Below are 21,181 nucleotides of genomic sequence, written 5' to 3' on the forward strand. Positions count from 1 at the left end.
GTCTAAATAACTTTGATAAAAGAGCAAAATTAGAGCTCTAATATTCCCCAGTTCCATGACATCACAAAGTTACACCAATCATGACAAAATGGCATTGATATCAAGATAGACAAACCACCAAGGTACTAATATCAAGTCTTAAAATAAATACCCACATAACAGACAATTGATTTCTGGCAAAGATGCAAAAGCAATTAAATGGATTGTACCTTCAATCGAACAACTGGCTATCCACATGCCAAAAAAAAAAAAAAAAAAAAAAACCCAAACCTTACAGCACATTAAAAATTTCTTAAGACATCCAAAGTCAACTCAAAATGGCTCACAGTGTGTTAAAGTAAAGGCAAGTGTGACGTGAGTTATTGTTTTGGCTGAGGTCATTCTCTGTGGGACAAAAGGAAAGGGACATGGTATAGAAGGGAAAGCAGCACCTACAGAGGTGTTCAGTGAAGGGAGGCCTTGAATTTGCTTCTGAACAGGCCTGGTGGTCATTATGCTTTTTCTTTTTTTAACTATCTTAACTTTTTAAATATACATATATACATGCTTTTTCTTTCAGCTCATCATACCAACAATACAGTGTTTACATATACATGCCTTATATATTTCATTAGTGTGTTCTCAAGGCGCATCCATTTACCTATAAAAGTGTCTAGTTTATTATTCTTTATGGCTGAGTAGCATTCCATTGTATAGAAATACCGTATCTTTTTACCCATTTCTCAGTAGATGGGCATTTAGATTCTTTCCAAGATTTGGCAGTTATAAACTGTGCTGCTATAAACATGGGTGCGCATACATTGCTGTGGTATGATGTTTTTAATTCTTTTTTTTTTTTTTTTTTTTTTTTTTGTCTTTTTCCTTTTTATCGGTACCAGGGATCGAACTCACAACTGCCTGCTTATAAGGCAGGCGCTTATGCCGCTGAGCTAAATCCCCAGCCCCCTCTCTTTTTCCTTTTTATCGGTACCGGGGATCGAACTCACAACTGCCTGCTTTAAGGGTAGGCACTTATGCCGCTGAGCTAAATCCCCAGCCCCTATGTTTTTAATTCTTTTGGGAACATATTAGCTTGGTGGAATGGGACCTCCAATCCTAGTTTTTTAAGGAATCTTCACACTGATTTCCACAGTGGTTGCAGTAGCCTGCATTCCCACCAACAGTGGAGAGGGACACCTTTTTCCCCACAGCCCCTCCAGCGTTTGTCATTGGTTGATTTCTTTCTTTCTTTTTTTTTTATTTTTTTTTGGTGCTGGGGATTGAACTCATGACCTCGAACTTGCCAGGCAGGCTCTTAAGCCACTGAGCTAAATCTCCAGTCCCATATTGGTTGATTTCTTAATGCTAGCCATTCTTTCTGGGGAGAGGTGAAATCTGTGTTTTAATTTGCATCTCTCAGATGACCGGTGCTGTTGAACGTTTTTTCACATATGTTTGCTGTTTGTACTTCTTCATCTGAGAAGTGTATGTTCATTTCAGATGCCCACGTTTAGATTGGGTCTTTAAATCTGGGAGGACTGTTTTTTTTTTAACTTCTTTATATGTTCTCGCGGGCAAACATTTAAACATTTTCTCCCACATAGTGGTTGTTTCTTCACTCTGTTAGTGTTTTTTGTTGCTGTGCAAAAGCTTTTCAGTAGGGTGAGACCCCATTTGTTGATGCTTTGTGATAAATCCTGTGCAGTCTGGGTTTTATTCATAAAGTCTTTGACCACATCATTGTCTTCAAGAGGTTTTCCTACTCTGTCTTTCAGCAGATTTAATGTTTCTGTTTTAATATTAAGATCTTTAATTCATTCTGACTTTAGTACATGGTGAAAGACATGGGTCCAGTTTTAATCTGTGACATGTATACAGCCAGTTTTTCCAATATCATTTATTAAACAGGTTATCTTTCTTCCAGTGAATATATTTGGCACCTTTGTCAAAGATAAGGTAGCTTAGTGTGTCTGCAGTTGTTTCTGCATTTTCCAATCTATTCCACTGATCTTCCGATCTGTTTTTGCCAGTACCACACTGTTTTTATCACAGTAACTTTATAGTATAATTTCAAGCCAGGGATTGTGATGCCTTCTGTCTTGTCTTTGTTGCCCAGGATTGCCTTTGCTATTCTAGATCTCTTCTGGTTCCAGATGAATTTTAGGTTGTTTTCTCTAATTCTGTAATATATGCTATTGGAATTTTGATTGGGATTGCATTGAATCTGTATAACAGTTTTGGAAATATAGCCATTTTCACTATCAGTCTTGCCTTGAAGTTCATGTTATCTGCAAATAGAATAGCAATTCCTGCTTTTTTTTTCTGAATTCCTGTTGCATGGAGTATTGCTTTCCTTTGACTTTGTCTATGAATTTCTTTTTGCATTAAATGTGTTTCTTTTCTTTCTTTCTTTTTTTTTTTTTTTTTTTTTTTTTTTTTGGTACTGGGGATCGAATTTATAATCTCAACACTTGGCAGGTTTAGGGATTTAGCTCAGTGGACTAAATCCCCGGCCCTAAATCTGTTTGTTGTATATAGCATATTGTTAGATCTTGCTTCTTGATCCAGTCTTCAAGTTTGTGTCTTTTGACTGATGAGTCGAGACCATTAACATTGATGGTTAAAACTAATGTATATTGACTTACCCTTGTTATATTATTTTCTTATTATTGTCTCCCTCTTTTTTCTTTTTCAATTCCCTCTTAATTGTTTGCCTTTCCTGGTGGATTCCTTCTGTTGGAATTCATGAAGTTGTAGTTTTTATTATCTGTTTTTAGAATGTCCTTCAGAACATTTTGAAGTGCTGGTTTGGTGGCTATCAATTTCCTCAGATGTTCTTTGTCATGAAAATATCTTATTTCTCTATCAATTTTGAGAGGTAGTTTTGTGGGATACATCAATCTGTTTTGAAAGTTCTTTTCCTTTAGTACTTCAAGTATTTCACTCCAAGTTCTCCTTTACTTGAGAGTCTGCGCTGAGAAGTCAGCTGTAATTCTGATGGACATTGCTTTATAAGTGAAATGTTTCTTTTCCCTAACAGCTTTTAAGATTCTATTCTTGGGCCCAGGGGTTTAGCTCAGTGGCATAAATGCCTGCTTGGCAAATGCGAAGTTGTGAGTTTGATCCCCATACCACCACCCCCAACCCCCCCCCCCCAAAAAAAAATAGATTCTATTCTTGTGTTGAATTTCTGAAATCTTGATGATGATGTGCCTGGAAATAGATTTTTTTTTTTTTGATCTTTGCTAATCTATATGCCTCACTTTTTTGTATGTCAAATTGTTTTTCTCTACCAGGAAAGTTTTCTGTGAACATGTTTTTTGGTGTCATTTGTGGTATCTCCTGCTTGTTCATTGACTCAAATTAATTAAGGAGAAAACAAAAGTAGGAAGAGGACGAGATTATGAGTAGGCTGGAGGGCAAAGATGGTTCCCACCAACTTGGGGAAAATGATGCAGAAGACTGAAGGAAAAGAGAGGTGGAAGAGATAGAAGCAGAACAGAACAAAACCACACCCACAAGGAGGTTAGAAACCACACTTATGCAAAAAAAAAAAAAAAAAAAGAAGAAGAAAAGAAAAAGAAAACAAAGAGGAAAAAAAAACTAAATAAAACAAGTAAAAGAAAACCACAACAAAACAAGTCAAACAAAAAGTCCACTTCCACAATTCTCTCTGCATTCACTAGTAGACAGTCTGTGGCGACAGTGTCCTGAATTGTGCCACTGTATCTGCAAGCCAGGAGTTCCCTTACAACTTTAGCAGGCCTGCCCTGAGGCCTGACTCATTCATTGGGTTTGCTGCATTTCAAGCAATTTCCAGGGGCCTGCGCCCAGCTAGGAGCTGCTGGAGGTAGCCAGCCGCAGTTCTGGTTCCAAGCTTATCCAGCCTGGGTCCAAAATGTCTCCCTGCTAATCATCTCTCCCTTGGGAAGACAGAGTCCTTCCTCCCTGCTTTCACAGTCAGCCAGTGCAGTCCTCCATGTCTGCTGCTCCCCTCCACTGCCTAGTGTCTCTACAGAGTTCTCTGGGGTCACCAGCTGCCACTGCCACTGCCACCGTCACTGTGACCATGCATCCCCAGGTTCCAGCAACTCCCCTCACTCTGTGAATCTGGTTCCCAGGGTAGGCGCCACCAACTATCACTTTCTTTGTTGGAGTTTTTCTTTTTACTCTCTCTCTGGGCTTCCATTCAAATTTCAGGCTCTTTCTAGGTCCAAGTGACCCACTTTCTCCCTTCGTGGCTTCCACAGGATGACATATTCCCGTGTCTAAATGGTGCCTCTCCAGAGAGGCTGTTTTCTCTGCTGCTTACTACTCTGCCCTCTGTTGTTTTACTTGCCTTTCTTTAATCCTACAGTTAACTGTACATTTAGAAGTGTATCTTGTATTTTTTAAATCTTTGAAAATTCACCAGTCATGGTGGCGCAGCACTCTGAACAAACAAACCAATGAACCAAAACAACAACAAAAAGGGGGGAGGGGAGGAAAAAAGAGGAAGAGAAACTTTTAAAACATAAATATGGGAAAGACTGTTTGTATTGTATCATTGTGTATTTCATGATCCTATCCAGATCTCTTTAATAGAGATATACAGGGGCGGGGGATTTAGCTCAGCGGCATAAGCACCTGCCTTGTAAGCAGGCAGTCGTGAGTTCGATCCTTGGTATCGATAAAAATGAAAAAGACAAAAAAAAAAAAAAACAAAAAACAGATGTACAATATCATTTTTAAATTTAAACATTAATCTATTGAGATAGTTTATGCAAAATTTTTATTCTCTACAGTTTTATAATCACTTATGTTTTTATGGATTGATAGTCTGTAAATTATAAGAATGAGCCAAAAAGCTTTATTTTGGCATATTATTTAATAATTTAATAAAGAGTATATTAATCTCATTTTGAAATTGATCTTTCTAACCCATTTTTGTATAGATACACAGATACAGTTGCAAAAATAGTTATCTTTTATCAGAATTTAATATTGTCTTTTCCATTTAAAAATATATTGTATCCCCCCAATGAGTCACCAAATCAAATGTAAACAATTTTTCATTGCCATATAGTATTTTTATATTTGAATACACTGACTTTGATAACCCAAATATCTGTCAGTAGAGAACTGATTGCCAGTTTTACTGATTGCCAGTGGTATATAGTGCTGTAGTAAATATGTTTATATACCTTTTTTTTTTTTTGATACTGAGAATTGAACTCACAACCTTGTGCTTGCCAGGCAGGCAGTTACGCCACTGAGCTACATCCCCAGTCCCTATTTCTATACTTTTGTATGCTTTAGTATTAAAGTTTAAAAGGGTATTTGGGGTCTTAAGAGCATTCAGGTTTAAAATTTTACATTATATTGCTCCAGGAAAGTTAGAAAAAATTATATTGGTAGAAATATTTTTAGGATATTCTAAGGTTGAATACTCTTTTTAGAGTAGCTAGTAAAAATGGGCTACCTGTTGGAATATGTGTGGAAAAACTGAGTTAACCAAAGGCTTGCCATTTTTTGTTCTTACATTTACATCACTAGAATATAAGCAGTTTGAGAGTAAACAACTCTCTTATTCCTACCACATCTTCAGTTTTAGAAAAATGCCTGGGCACTAACAGGCATTTAATAGATGTTTGACTTTCTAGTTGCTGGTTGTGACTAAGGATACACAGGGTATATAAACCTCTAAAAAGCTCAGGTCTGAGCTACCTGTTTTTGTGTTCTCAGCTGTTGCTCTGAACTAGAGAATAACAACATATTGTATTGCTGTTTGAAAGGTAGAAATAACTGTGACATAGTTTTTAGTTTTGTATTGGGGTGTGCCTATCTGTGTGTGGTGAGGTATGAGAACCAGCTTTTGGTTGCCTGTATCTTTTGACATCTTCACAGAAGAATCAAAATAGCAAGGCAGAGTCTACCCTTAGAAATTTCTAGAACAGCTTGCAAGATCGACCTTGGGCAGGCATCTGAAAATTTGGATTTTGGGAGTGTTCTTGTCATTTTCTAAGTGATAAGAATACTTGCCTACAGCTACCCTATTTGTGCAAATAGTGTAGTTTATGTTGACCATCCTGTTTTCTTGTGGGACTCGGGAATTTTGGTATGTGCTTGGTTCAGGATCCCTAGGTGACCAACCCTCCAATAAAAACTTTGATTCACCGCCAAGTATTTAGTTCAGCAGCATAAATGCCTGCCTGGCAGGCGCAAAGTCTTGAGTTCAATCCCCAGTACTAAAAACAAATAAAAACAAAACTGACACAGCTGGGCATGGTGCTACAAGACTGTAATCCCAGCTATTCTGGAGGATGAGACAGGAGGAACATAAGTTTGATGCCATCGTGAGCACTTAGAGCGTCCAAAAAAAAAGAAAGAATTGGGGATCTTGCAGATGTTGAGGAGAGCTTTGGACTCTTGAGTCTTTTTGCAAGCTTCCTTAGACAGCTTTCACAAGTTGTCACTAATGAGCCTAGGAGGAATGAGGCCTACCCTGTGTGAATCCACAGGGAGAAGACTTTTGTAAACCTACACTACTTTTCTTTCAGAAGTTTAACTCTTACTGTTTTTCCCTTTGCTGATTTTGGGATGTTATTTTGCTATCTCAATTATACTGTTGAATATGACCACATGCTGAATTACATGAATCTCAGAGATGTACCACCACCACCCCTTAAATTCAGGAATATCCTAGAGGTATGCTATGAAGATTTCAATACTTTTTCCCACAATGTTCTTTCTTTAACATTATGAATACACACAACAAAATCTTAATTTGTTGTATTCTGAATATAGAAATGTTTAAATTAAGGGATAACTATTGTATGTTTGAAAAGATTATTTGCTTTATAGAAGGATTAACTATATTTGAAAAGGATTTTCTCGATAATTTAGAAATTTGGGTTTTACGCATTGGAACATTTTTGTCAGATATCCTCTCTTTTATATATTTCATAACAGAAATATATAATCCTAGTTGTGTTTGTCCTGAGAAGTTTGCATTTTGGGACCGGAATACTGTTGCTTCAGTTATTTGGTTATTTGTATCATTTTTTACAAGGTTTCTGTGTTATTTTAGATAGTTCATTCTGACACTTAGATAAACAGAAGCCAAACATACAAGCATACCCAGAATTAGTCCCTGAACTTTGTTCCAGGGCAAAGATAAGACAATTAGACTTCTCTAGTACAGATAAATATTTTACAACTCCTGGGAAATAACTGTTGTGTGAGTCTTGGATTGTTTAGATACAGAATGACAGTGAAAGTCTTAAGAAACAATTCTTACCAACAAAATTTAAGGGAGAAATTTATATTTATCCTTAGAACCTACTTTTGAGAGGACTATTGATGAGGGACAAGATTCTGTGACTCCACAAAATACCTTTTTCTCCCCTATACCCATGACCAGAGGACCACTAGTCATGATTTTTTCATTTCCGTGTTTTTCTTTATTTAAAAAATTTACTTCAATTTGATGTATTTTCTGCATTTTAAAATCAATTTTCTTATTAATTTGACTGTCCAATTTGTATCTGCCCTAAGTAAATTATTAATAGATACAGTGTTTACGGCTGCCACATCCTCCTGGAATGTAAATTGGCTATCACTAGATTCTAAAGTCTTTGTAGAAGTTATTTGAAAAAGCTGTTCTCTATAATTATGTATAATTTTGGAGTTTCAAATTTATGTATCTAGCTTGCATGTTCTGTCTTGAAGATAGAAATAGTGTAGGCTATTCTCAATGCCAAATATGATTGTTTTAATACTATCTTCTTGCTAAAATTCTTTTTTCCTCTCTTCTATTAAACCTTCATCTTCAATTGAGTGAATTCACTTTATTGGCTTTCATTGTACTGATGTCTTAAAGAATTGCAAGCTGACTAAAAAAAAATCAGTAGGAAAAATAAAATTACCATTGAAGTAAGTAAAAACAGACATGGTAGTTAGTACACACCAAACAAGAGGCCTACAAGAACCCTTTGAAATCCTCATAGAAGCAGAGTATAAAACAAAACCATATTTTGCAAAGTACAGATCTGTAATATAATTGTCATTTCTAAAATTGAGGTAAGTTGAGGAAACCACAGTTTTCAAGCCTAAATTATTATAATTTTCCTGGTTTGAAAAAAATGATCAAACTCCTATATTAAAAAAAAAATTGGCAAGGACAAAGTTGTGAGTTCAGTCCTTGATACCAAAAAAGAAAAAAAAACAATACTTAGAGATATGATACTATGTGTTGAAATAAAAAGATAAAGAAAAATAAATGTGTAAATATAATTAGTTCAGCTTTTCCAGTTTAGAAAAAAGGAACTAACATCAAGCTTTACTTATGAAAATCTAGCACTCATAATGACCTGCACAGACAACTTTTCACAAAAATTAGCAGTTCCAAGATGAGGGTAAATAATAGGCGAGTTTGAACCAGAAGCAGTAGTTCATTTGGTGGGGAATAAGAGTTGACTGGATTCAGTTGTCTGCCAAGTGAGAAAGGAAAGAAAAATTCATACCCATTTTCCATCCTGTTAGTTATTTTTATAATATATCTATATACTTTGGATTAAGTACATATAATATTTAATTTGCCAGTTTTTTAAAGGTCGGAAATTAGCATAGATGCCCCCCCTTCCCAGTGTGTGGGTGTGATAGTGTTTTGGAGAGATGATTCTTTTATCTACATATTAGATATCAAATATTAGAATATTTAGTACCCTTGCATGTGACTAAAAACTAGTGAAAGCTCCTGTTATTTGCACAACCAAAACAAAACAAAATGTGCTGTTTATACTCACTTTACATTGCTATCTTCTTCCACAGGCATCCTTGCCTAAATTAAGAACTACAGTACCTGTTGATTTGTACTGAGTATAAAGCAGTAGATACAGTTCAAATACAAGGACAAACCTCAGTCTTTCTAATTATGTTCCTTTGAATACTTAACTGCCTCGTTGCTGCAACAGACATCAGTATCCAGAGGTCCACATGTCAAAGCCTTGGTCCCTAGAGGAGCTGAGGACTCAAAGGACTCGGGGTCCCAGGTCACAGGAGTATATACTTGAAGGACTGTGAGGATACTTACCGTCCAGTCTTCCTCTCTTGTGCTTCCTGTCCATGAAGCCAGTAGTTTTTCTGTACCACAAATTTTATTCTTTTTACATACCCAGGATACATCCATCACTCCTTTCTCAGTTGTGATACATGTTTTTGTTTTTGTTTTTTTCTGAAAATGCAGTGTGTTTTTATTCATTAACCTCTTTCGGTAAGTTGAAATTTTTAGCATCCTGTTACTGAATTATAAGTAAACAACTGGAGGTTACAGTTTTGTGGAAACAGCAAAATTTTGTGATGTTTTGAATTAAAACAACTAAAAAACATATTTTTGAAATGCTTGACTATAGACAGACTATGACTTTTTAATCTTAGGAGTTCTATTTTTAAAGTGATTGTAATTTTATCAAAAACAAAGTAATTGCAGGATGATTTTTTGGTTCAAATATATATATTTGCAGGATGATTTTTTTGGTTCAAATATATATATTTGAGACAGGGTCTCGCACTATGCAGTTCAGGCTAGCCTTGAGCTCACTTTGTAGCCCAGGCTGGTCTCAAACTCGCAACCATCCTCCTGCCTCAGCCTCCCGAGTGCTAGGATTACAGGCATGAGCCACCACGCCCGGCTTTTGGTTACTATTTTAATGCATCCATGGAACAACTTTGTTGACTTTTTTTCTTTAGATAACTTACTTGTCCTTTGCTAGAAATGTAAATTGATCCTTGAAAATATTTTGTTTTCACTAGTGTGCCCCACAAAATATTCATCAAACTTCGCTTATAAGTAGAATATGATAATTATAGCTTAAGAGAAAAATACCTTTAAAAATTTTAGGTCTATTTAATTTTGTATTTATTAAGTAGGATTTAAGATTCTTACTCCTGAAGTAATGCCTCCCTTGCCCTCATTACAATGTCAGTGTCAACAAGTTAACTTGGTGAAATTTTATTTAGGATTGCTCTGAAACCTGTAGCTCAAATTGAGCACAACTGACAACTTGTCAGTACTCAGTTTTTCTATACATGATGATGGAGTCTCTCTCAATCAAGTTTTATATATCTTTTCATCAGACTTTTTATAATTTTCTTCAAATAAAACTTACACATATTTTGTTAGACTTACGCTTATTTCATTTTGGAGGGGTGGTAAAATAAATGCTAATATGTTTTTAATTTCACATTGTACCTTTTTTACTGCTAGTGTATTACATTTGACATTTGCATATGCTTTGTATACTACAGCCTTACTGTAATCCCTTATCATTGTTCCTAGATTTTTTTGGTCAAGTTTTTGAACTTTCTACACATGTAATCATGTCTTCTCAGAACAGAGACAGTTTTGTTTCTGTCTCGATCAATATTCCCATTTTTTCCCCTTTTTTGTTTTATTGCAATAACTAAGACTTCTAGTATGATACTTAAAAGAAATGGTAAGAGAATATCCTTAGCTGACCTAGCAAGAATTTTTTTAAATTTTTTACCATTATGTATGATATTAACTATAGGTTTTCTGTAGATGCTCTTAATTCTGGAAGTTCTTTATTAGAGTTTTTATCATGAAAGTGTTGGATTTTGTCATTCTTTTTTTGCATCTGTTGATATGATCATGTGATTTTTCTTTTTTCTTTTTAGAGTATTGATGTGCTAGGTTACATTAATTTTCAGACGTTGAATGTGTATCTGAGATAAACCTCTCACTTGGCTTTTTTTTTTGTAAATTCTGTTTATATGGTTGCATTCAATTTGCTAATGTTTCATTAAAGATACTTGTCTATGTGTTCATGACAGGGATTAGCTGGTTTTGGCAGCAGGCTAATCTGGCCTTATGGAAAGAGTTAGGAAGTGTTCCCTTTGATTTTGTTTTCTAGAAGAGATTATAGAGAATTGTGCATTGTGTTTCTTAGATGTTTGAGAGAATTCACTATTGAATTCCAACCCATGTAGGGTTGGATCTTCCAGTTTGGGGAAGTTATTGATTTAATTTCTTTAATTTCTTTCTGTGTGATTTTTTTTTTTTTACTAATTGTGCTTTTCAAAGAATTGGTTTACTTCATCTGAGTTAACAGATTTACAAGGATAGAACTATTCCTAACTCTTTATTACCCTTCTGATAGCATTTGTGGTGTTGTTCCTTCTGTAATTTCTGGTATTAGTAGTATAGTATACACCTTCTCTGTTTTTAGCCCAACTAGAGGCTTATCAATTTTAATAATCTACCCAAAGCTTTTGGTTTTGTTGATTTTTCTCTATTGATTTCCTGCTTTACAATTTCATTGATATTTTCTTTCTTTCTGTTTACCCTGGATTTAATTTACACTTTTTTATTTTCTTAATATGGAGAAGATCCTTTTAAATATTCAGACACATACAGATGGAATTGATATATTAATTCATTAGTACATTATTAATAATTATATGGATTAATTATAATTTTTTTTTTTTTTTTTTTTTTTTTTTTGGTCTTTTTCCTTTTTATCAGTACCAGGGATCGAACTCACGACTGCTTGCTTGCAAGGCAGGCACTTATGCCGCTGAGCTAAACCCCCAGCCCTTAATTATAATTTTTTTGGAAAAATTCTGTGTTTTTACAAATGCATAGTGATATAATTATTACCTCAGTCAATATAAAGAATAATCCCAGGTCCTGCAAGTTCCCTTGTGATATGGAACTATTTTATAAAAAACTTTTTCAGGCCTGCCAAACACTTTGTAACTGCTAATCTGTTTTCTGTGCTTGTTGTTTTACGTTTGAAAATGTCATGTAAATGAGTCATGTATGTAGCTTTTGAGGTCTGCATTCCTTAATTTAGTGTAATGTATTGGAAATTTCTAAATATCATTGTATAGATCAGTAGATCATTCTTTTTTTTTTTTTTTTTTTTTTTTGTATTTTTGTATTTTTACTGGTACCAGGGATCGAACTCACGACCACAGGTTTGCAAGGCAGGCGCTTATGCCGCTGAGCTAAATCCCCAGCTAGATCATTCTTTTATATTGTGGATTCAGTTTTGTTTATTCATTCTTCACTTAAAAGACATTTGGGTTATTTCAAGTTTTGAGCAGTCATAGTGATGCATGCCTGTGATCTCAGCTTTCAGGAAGCTGAGCAGGAGGATCATAGTTTTAGGACAGTGAGGGTTACAAAGTGAGTTCAAGGCCAGCCTAAACTGTATAGTGAGGCTCTGTCTCAGAAAAACAAAAATAAAAGTTTTGAGCAGTTATGAATAAAGCTACTATAATCATTCACATAAGGACTTACATGAGTACAGATTGCCATTATACCAGTCAATACCTGGAAGTGGAATTATGGGTCAAATGTGTGTCTTTATCAGAAATTACCAAGCTTTATATAAGCTCTTTATCAGTTTTCATTTTCATCAGCAATTATCTACCTATTTGCCTAAGTCTCATTGTCAGAACTTAATATTGTAGAGGTCTGTGTTTTGTTTGTAACTTTAGTGCTTTCAGTAGATGTGTACTAGTATTTCCTTATATTTAAAAAAAAATTTTTTTTAAATGATAGAATTTCCTTGTGTTGTCCAGGCTGGCTCACACTCCTTGGCTCAAGTAACCCTTTTGCCTCAGCCTACTAAATAGCTAGGATTACAGACAAGTGACTTAATTTGCAGTTTTAAGATGTAGAAATACACATTTTTCGTATGAAAGCTTCTTTGGCAGGTGCCTGGTATCATCCCCTGTCCCAACAAAAATCCAGGGCCTTGTTTCTGCTAGGCAAACACTCTGCCACTAAGCCATGTCCCCAGTCCTAATTATTTTTAATGTAGAACAAAGAAGTAAAAGAAAGCTTAGATCAACCCAATCCTCAGCACAGGCATCTACGAAAAGCTGCCCTATGAAGAGCCAACATGTTAAAGCCCCTGGGTTTCTGTGCAGCAGGAGGAAAGGGTACACTTTGGCTACCTGACCTTGCTACAAAGGATTCATCTTTGTTTAAATAACACCATATTCCAAAATTAGAATATCTCATTCCTCTCAGATATCTAGCCATAGTTAGCTGGCATGTATTTGTCATATTTAATTTATGTTTATATGTAAAGAATATTACATGAGTAATTCTTTGATTCCATAGTATAATCCAGTTTCTCTTATTACTAAGGCTATTAGGTTAGAAAGTGCTAGGAACTTTGAATGTTTTGGATAAATCTGGATGATGGGGCATAATATATTTGGTGGGTAGAATGCCTTAATGTCAAGTTGCCCTTTTAAAGATACCAAAGGATATTCCTCTTGTTTTGCTTTAAAAAAAATTCATGTGAGAATTGTACTCATACACAAACATTCATAACAGCTTTATTTCTCATAGCCAAAACATGGAAACTTAAGTGTCTTTCAAAGAAAAGTTAAATGGATTATCAATTGTTAAACAGTAACTACTACCCTAGTTGATGACTGCATTAAAAGGAATGAACTACTGATACATGCAGCCACTTGTAAACTTCAGAAGGTATGCTGACTGAAAAAAATCTAATCTCAAAAAACTAGTACTATGTGATTCCATTTGTGTCATGACTGTAAAGTAACATTATCACAGAGCTGAGATCAGTGGTTTCCTAGCTTGAAACGGGGGAAGTGAGGATGTAAGCATAAAATGTTAACTGAGGAGATTTCTGGGGGTCATGCTGGGAGTATCTTGTTGTAATAGTGTGTGGCTAAACTGTAGAATTACACTCACAAATAAGTGTCTGGACCATAAATGAAACCCGAATTAGCTCTGCGGGTTTTACTAGTATCAGTTTCCTGGCTTTGAGAATGTCCAGTGACTGTTTTGGGGGTACTGGTGTTGGGAGAAATGTGGGATAATTTCTTCCAACCTCTTGTATATGGGTAATTATTTTTTAAATATTTTCTAATGTTAAAAAGTTAACCCAGGTATAAACATGTTTTTGAAATGTGTAAATAGTGCATGAATATGTTTTCTAAAAATTCAAACAATATTGATTAGTTTTTAAAAAACAGAGTAAAAGGTCAGGCCCAAGTTAGTATTTCCATAGTAAGAATTATTTTCTTTTCTCCCTTGTGGAAGCAAATAAATAGTAGTTTTCTTTATAAGCGTGGTGGTGATGTTGTGTTGATTATAATAGTTAACTGATACAGAAATAAGGCAACCACCACCACCAGGGATATAGCTCAGCAGCACAGTGCCTGGCTGGCAAGTGTAAGGTCATGAATTCAATTCCCAGTATCCCCGAAAAAGAAAAAAAGAAAGGATGAAACCATGCCAGATAGTTGCTTACACTCAGCTTTGTTGGTAGTTTAATATCACTGGTAGGAAATGTAGGACATTTCAGATATGCTCGTCCATTCCTATGAATAAAGTTCAGCATATAGTTAATAAGTACTTATCTAGGATGTATGCGTACAAAGAAAATAACTGTTTATTCTCAATACAGTGCTTATACATGTAGGCAGAAATAATAAATTCTATACCAAAAAGCAAAGTACTCGCTGAGTGTGGTAGTATATACCTGAGGTCTCAGCACTCAGGAGGCTGAGCCAGAAGGATAATTCGAAGCCACCCTAGCTGGATAGTAAGTTCAAGGACAACCTGAACTACCCAGTGAGACCCTACCTCAAAACAAACAAGTAGGAAATTTTTACACCTTCATTTATAGTAGAATTTTAGGAGAAATGGATTTGTGTGGCTTAGATTTTGCAGTCTGAATTAGGTAGTATTGAGCACAGTACCTGTACATATGAAAACTGTTGAGCAGGTGCTATATCGAAATAAATAAAATGAGCCTGGAATTTCTTTACAGATGAGTGGAGTAAGCCTGTGGCTGGGGAGGGAAGATGGGCTTGTAAACAGCTTTTAACATGCTCTGCTAGAATAGCTATGAGCTAAGTGTCTTCAGACTTCACTGAGGAGTTGGTATCAGAGCTAGATCTTAAAGACAAGCCCAGGTTGTTTGTTTTTTTAAAGTCTGTTATTTTTATTCTTGCCTGCTGTATATTGTTATGTCTTTATTTATTTATTTATTTATTTGTGGTGCTGGGGATTGAACTCAGGACTTTTGTGTTTGCCAGGCAGGGGCTTATGCCCTTGAACTAAATTCCAGGCCCTAAGCCCAGGTTTTTTAGGAAAAATAGCATTCTCGATATGGGGAATGTTGTATAAAGGTCACAAAGCCTTCAGTGTGTGTGAGGGGGGAAGTGAGAATGAAGGAGGGAAACAAATGGCAAACAGAGAGCTGGCTCCAAGGGCTGACTTCTAGTCAGTCTCAGCAGGGGAGGGACTAAGCACACAGTATTTCTAGAGAGCCATGAAAAGGTTTAATTTATTTTCCAGTTAGAGGGGCAAATGAACTTCTGGTTGAAAAAAGTTTAGTTTCCAGTATAATATATTATCTTTGTATCAACACAATTCTAGACTAGTGTTTCTAATTCTATTCATTTTATTCATACTTTCAATTCATTATAAAAAATTCAAAACTTTATACAGATATATTGCTGACACTGATTATAACAAACAGCATTTTAAAAACTAAAAACTGGCTTATAAAATAGATGTTTATTTGAGTAAGCCAGTAAATTTTTGCTAGAAAATCTTATAATGTATAAAAATTGGCTGAATTATAATCTGAAAGAAAAGATTATTATTATTTTTTTTTTTTTGGTCTTTTTTCTTTTTTATCGGTACCGGGGATCGAACTCACAACTGCCTGCTTGCAAGGGAAAGATTATTCTTAAAATAGCAAATTATACTTAGTCTATGCTAATTCCCCATAATAAAATAATTTCATGTTTACACCTGGATTAATTTTTTTAACTTTCAAATATATTTTAAAAATAATTACACGTATACAGGAGATTGGAAGAAATTATCCCACATTTCTCTTCTCAACACCAACACCCCAGTGAATAAAAAGTAAAAATTTAATGAAAACTGATGTTAAAAATATGGGGCTGGGGATTTAGCTCAGCAGCATAAGCACCTGCCTTGCAAGCATGCAGTTGTGAGTTTAATCCCTGGTACCGATTAAAAGAATGTACGATTGAGTCCTCTCTGATGGTATTTTTATTGTTTTAATATTTATTCAGCTTAGTTGGTTTTGTCTTTTGTCTTTTATATGAATAATTTTAGAATTTTTAGATTTCTATCAATTTATGTACCCTCCTCCCCTCACATATGTCCTGGCCTTTAGCTACTTTTCAGCTGTAAAAGAAATCCAGGAAAAGCAAAAGTTTTTACCTTTTATCTCTTTTTCCACAAACATACAACTCTCTTTATTTTTAAATTATATAAAGCACTTTATTTATGGTCTAACTGCTACTAAGTACTTGTAGGGCCCTACTCATCAATTCAGTAGGACAAAACATTAGTTGAAGTGGATGACAGAAGAAGAGGAGGGGTAAAATTATCATATCTTCATTGTAGAATATTAGAGATACTAAGTTCATAAATTTATTCTGACTTTTCCAACAATCGACAAAAAGGAAACAGAATCATCACATAACTTCAACATCTGTCTGGCTGTAAATAAGCATTTTACCAGGGTGTGACAGGAAGAAGGAAGTATATCTCATGGATAGATGCCTTTTCAGATTTACAAGTTTTTTTTCTTTTAGTCTCCTAAATATGACTTGTAGTTTGAATCACCTAATTCTTTTTGTTTTAGAAAGAACTTTTTATTTGTAGAAATATTCTATTAATTTTTACCAATTTCTACCAAAGTTCTGCTTTAATAATAATTGGTTAAATTTACCAATTTGGTGAAAACCTAAAGAAATACCATTCTTAAATGTGGACAGTAATCTAATAAATAAGCTTATTAAAGGAATTTGAATATGGGACTGCATGTGATAAAAAATGTTTGTTTGTTGTTTTTTTGTCTTTTTGAGACAGAGTCTCACTAGGCAGTTCAGGCTGGTCATGAACTCACTTTGTAGTTCAGGCTGGTTTTGAATTTGCAGTGATTCTCTAGCCTCAACCTCTGCCTCAACCTCAACCTGCTGGGATTACAGGAATGCACCACCACACCGGGTTTGCATGTGATAAAAATGTGGTAAAATCCTAAGTAAGCCATATATATATATATATATATATATATATATATTTTTTTTTTTTTTTTTTTTTTGGTCTTTTTCCTTTTTATCGGTACCGGGGATCGAACTCAAGACTGCCTGCTTGCAAGTCAGGCACTTATGCCACTGAGCTATAAACCTCCAGCCCCCCACTGTATATTCTTACTGTTTAAGTAGGTAATAGTAAATGTCTTCTAACAGACTGCTTAAAGTAGTTTAACAGTATAAAAATTGAGTGATAATTAGTTTTTACTAATTACTTTCTCTCATTTGGTCTACCCAAATAGACCTTTTAAGCCAGACTCTTGAGCTCCCACAATCTTAGCTGTTGGGAAGGCTGAGGCAGGAGAATCACCTAAATACATGAGTTCAACACCATATTGAGCAACATAGAGACTCCATCTCAGGAATAAAAAAGACAAAGACGAAAAAGATAGATTACTGTGTCAGAGGCTTGACGGCTAAATTCTCTGTATTACTACTTGTAGCATAGTACTCAGATTACTTTTCATTATATGTGGCATGCCTATGTATAAAAATTGGCTTAGGCACAGTTTTTTTGTCTTTATTTCTTCTCCAGAGTTCTTAGTCTTGTTCAAAAACATTACCTTTAATCAGTCATATCCCTTTTAGATATAGTATCTTGATTAGTCAAACATATAGGAAGTTCTACTTTAAGAAATCAAATAAAGATCAAGAATTTTAATAATCTTTACATCTTTGATAGCTCAGCAATGTTGAGGCATGGTGCACGGCAGTAATACCAGCCCTTGAGGTTAAGGCAGGAGGATTGCTTAGAGTTCAAGGCCAGCCTGGATTACAAAGGTTTTTGTTGTTGTTGTTTTGTTTTTCTTTTTTTTTCTGAGACAGGGTTTCACTTTGTATTTCATGTTGGTCTTTGATATTTATGTAGCCCAGGTTGGTCTTAAACTCACAGTGATCTTCCTGCCTGTGCCCCGCAAGTGCTGAAATTACAGGCGTGCATACCACGTCCAGTGTGGCAAATGTTTATAAAAATCAGTTAAGTCTGATTATGTGTGCATGGAGACAGATAAACTGGCATTAAAGTTACATTAGGTATACTCTTAAAGGAACTGCTGAGTACTTCTTCTAGCTATTAATATTTTAAGTAATGGAATATCATTTTCTTCTTACTAGTAGCCTTAGTGTTTAAAACATTTAATGAAGTCTGCCATGAAATTCACACATTTTTAGTGAAAAATTTCATAACTTTTTTTCTTTTTTGGTAAATGTAGAGTTTTGTAACCATGATTACCACAATCCAATTTTAAAGCAGAAATGTCACTCCGAAAAGAAAGCACATGGTCCTTTTTCGTCATTGTTTACATTCTTAGTTTACCATGCTAAATGACTTCTTGCAACTGAGTATATAACAGAAACTGAGTAGTACATGAGATTTCTAAGATTGTATATTTCTTCTGAAGGTTATTTGAGCTTTGTTTGCATACCAGAAGTATTTAATGAGAGAAAGAATATTAAGAATAATCTAAGTAAAATGGGTTGCTTTTGGAAAATGAATTTCAAGATTTGTTTCTTGTTTGTGTGCTACAAAGTAACCAGTACATAGAAGGAAGTTATTGAATAAGTTAGATTTGAATTTGAAGTATTTAGTAAGGAAATGTAAAGCACTCAAGTAACAGGATTTTATATACTGTTTTGTGAAAGTTATATAAAATTAACATTGTTGTGTTATTTTTTGGTATTTTAGCTTCCCAGAATCAAGAACGGCTATGTGCATTTAAAGATCCCTATCAACAAGACCTTGGAATAGGTGAGAGTCGAATCTCTCATGAAAATGGAACAGTATTATGTTCAAAAGGTAGCACGTGCTACGGCCTTTGGGAGAAATCAAAAGGCGACATAAATCTGGTAAAACAAGGCAAGTAACACTGTTCTTAACCTGAAATAGATACTTTTTTAATATAATTGAAGCTTATCCAAAAAAGAGAGGAATTCTTCCCAGAGAAGGAGGACATTTGAAAGTACATGTGTGTTCTTATATGTAGTCAACCCATAAGCCACAAAAGTTTGCAAAGAAAACCTTTTTAGTTTATTTTAATAACATCCTTATTATTATAATGTTGATGCATGCTCAAGTGATATTTTAAAGATACAGACAACAGCCAGTCGTTGGTGGCTCACATCTGTAATCCCAGCACTCAGGAGGCTGAGGCAGAAGCATTGTTGTGAGTTCGGTACCAGCCTGGACTACAAAGTGGGCTCAAGGCCAGCCTGAACTGCATAGTGAGACCCTGCCTCAAAAAGATGAAGGAAGGAAGGAAGGAAGGAAGGAAGGAAGGAAAAAAAAAAGTCTGGGCTAGGGATATAGCTAAGCCGCATAGCACCTGTCTGGCAAGTGTACAAGGTCCTGAGTTTGATTTCTAGTACATATTTTAAAAATGCCTGTAATTCCATACTGTTGTTTTTTATTTTATTAATTTTATTGGTGTTCTTTTGATATACACAAACATCACATTCATCCATAGGGAAATTTGTACCTGTGTTTTGATTTTTTTTTTTCTTTTTTTAAGACAAGGTCTTGCTGTGTCATCCAGGCTGCCCTTGAACTTGGGGTGATCCTCCTGCCTCAGCTTCCTGAGTGCTCACTTACAGCTGTGTGTCACCACACCCAGCCTATAAATTCCATGCTCTAAGTTTATCCTCTTCAGGTGTATTTTCTGTGTATCTGTAGATTTATATACACATGTATTTTTGTTTCAGAATTAGGGTGATGTATAAATAATTTCATATCCTTGTTTTCTCCATGTCTTTAGTCTCTGAAAACATTTTTAATGTCTACACAACATTTCATTGTTTTACATCTATCATGGTTTACTCATACATGTTGGACATTAGGAACATTGGTCATTTTCAGGTTTTTCCTGTAGTTAGTATTTACTGTAGTTAGTGTGCAGTGACCAACTTTGAAACATAGATGTTTATATCTGATTGTTTCCTTAAAATAGATTCTTTGATGTAGAATTACTAGATTATAAAATATCTCAGTATTTTAAGACCCTACATAAGAATTGCCTTGTGGCTTTCCAGAACCATCATTTATCATCCCTCTGGGATTGTATGTGAGGGTGTTTGTGTCAGTGAATCCTGGTTATGACTGATTATTTTTAAACCTAGAACAATTTAATTGGTAACCTTATCGGTGCTTTCATAAATTTTAGAGTAATGATGCAATTAAACATTTTGTTGTTGCCTCTTTTCCTTGAGTCGTATTGTTTGCTTTTTTTGTTTTTTTAAATTGATTTGGAAATAACTTTTTTTAACTTGTATATACTCACATTCATGTTAATTAGTCTTTATTTTGTTATTTTCCTTTTACTTTTTAAGTTTTTATTATTAGTACATGTTTAGAATTCATGCAGTTTATGGTCATCTTGGGGAGTGTGATATGTACGTATTACAGCTTATTTGTTTGTTTTTTTAAAAATCCTCTTCCCCTTTTTTCCCCTTCTCCCCTTCTCCTCTTCCTCTTGTTCTCCTCACTCATTTTTTGTCTTTGTTGATATTACTTGTATTAAGTCATGTTATGGCATCTGGTGTTTATATTAATTGGGGTTATTAAGTTCCTGTGCTTTTAGTTTCTTTATCATATTGTCTCCTAACATTGACATTCATACTGTTTTTTAGGATGTTGGTCTCACATTGGAGATCCCCAGGAGTGTCACTATGAAGAATGTGTGGTAACTACCACCCCCTCCTCAATTCAGAATGGAACATACCGTTTTTGCTGCTGTAGCGCAGATTTATGCAATGTCAATTTTACTGAGAATTTCCCACCTCCTGACACAACTCCACTCAGTAAGTAATTACAAAGTGACTTTTCTTTAAACTTCTTTTTTCCAAAGATTAGGAAAGTGTGAAACAAACATGCCGATTAACAAGAGAGGGTGGGGGGGGGGAGAAACTTGCTGGCATTGTAAATGGTACCTAGTGAACATTTGAAATCCAAGAGAGGCATCAGGACTGGGAAGGCATCGACATACTGCCACACGAGGTGGTGTCAAAGTACAGCACCAGTGTGGTGGGGATTTGCCAGGATCAAGGATGCCAAGCCTGCACTCAGTGGCAAGCCTGT

General features: G+C 35.1%; 1 protein-coding gene across 1 annotated transcript in view; it reads left to right on the top strand.

The window, feature by feature from the left end:
- Positions 1-21,181, top strand: part of Bmpr2 (bone morphogenetic protein receptor type 2) — a 175,218-nt gene that overhangs the window by 84,389 nt on the left and 69,648 nt on the right. The window contains exons 2-3 of the mRNA XM_013157493.3: positions 18,797-18,967; positions 20,734-20,904. Coding sequence (XP_013012947.1) covers positions 18,797-18,967; positions 20,734-20,904 — 342 coding nt within the window. The remainder of the gene's footprint in view (positions 1-18,796; positions 18,968-20,733; positions 20,905-21,181) is intronic.

Source organism: Cavia porcellus, unplaced genomic scaffold, assembly GCF_034190915.1.
Source record: "Cavia porcellus strain 051 isolate PalLab524CR breed Dunkin Hartley unplaced genomic scaffold, mCavPor4.1 scaffold_26, whole genome shotgun sequence".
NCBI classification, from domain to species: domain Eukaryota; kingdom Metazoa; phylum Chordata; class Mammalia; order Rodentia; family Caviidae; genus Cavia; species Cavia porcellus.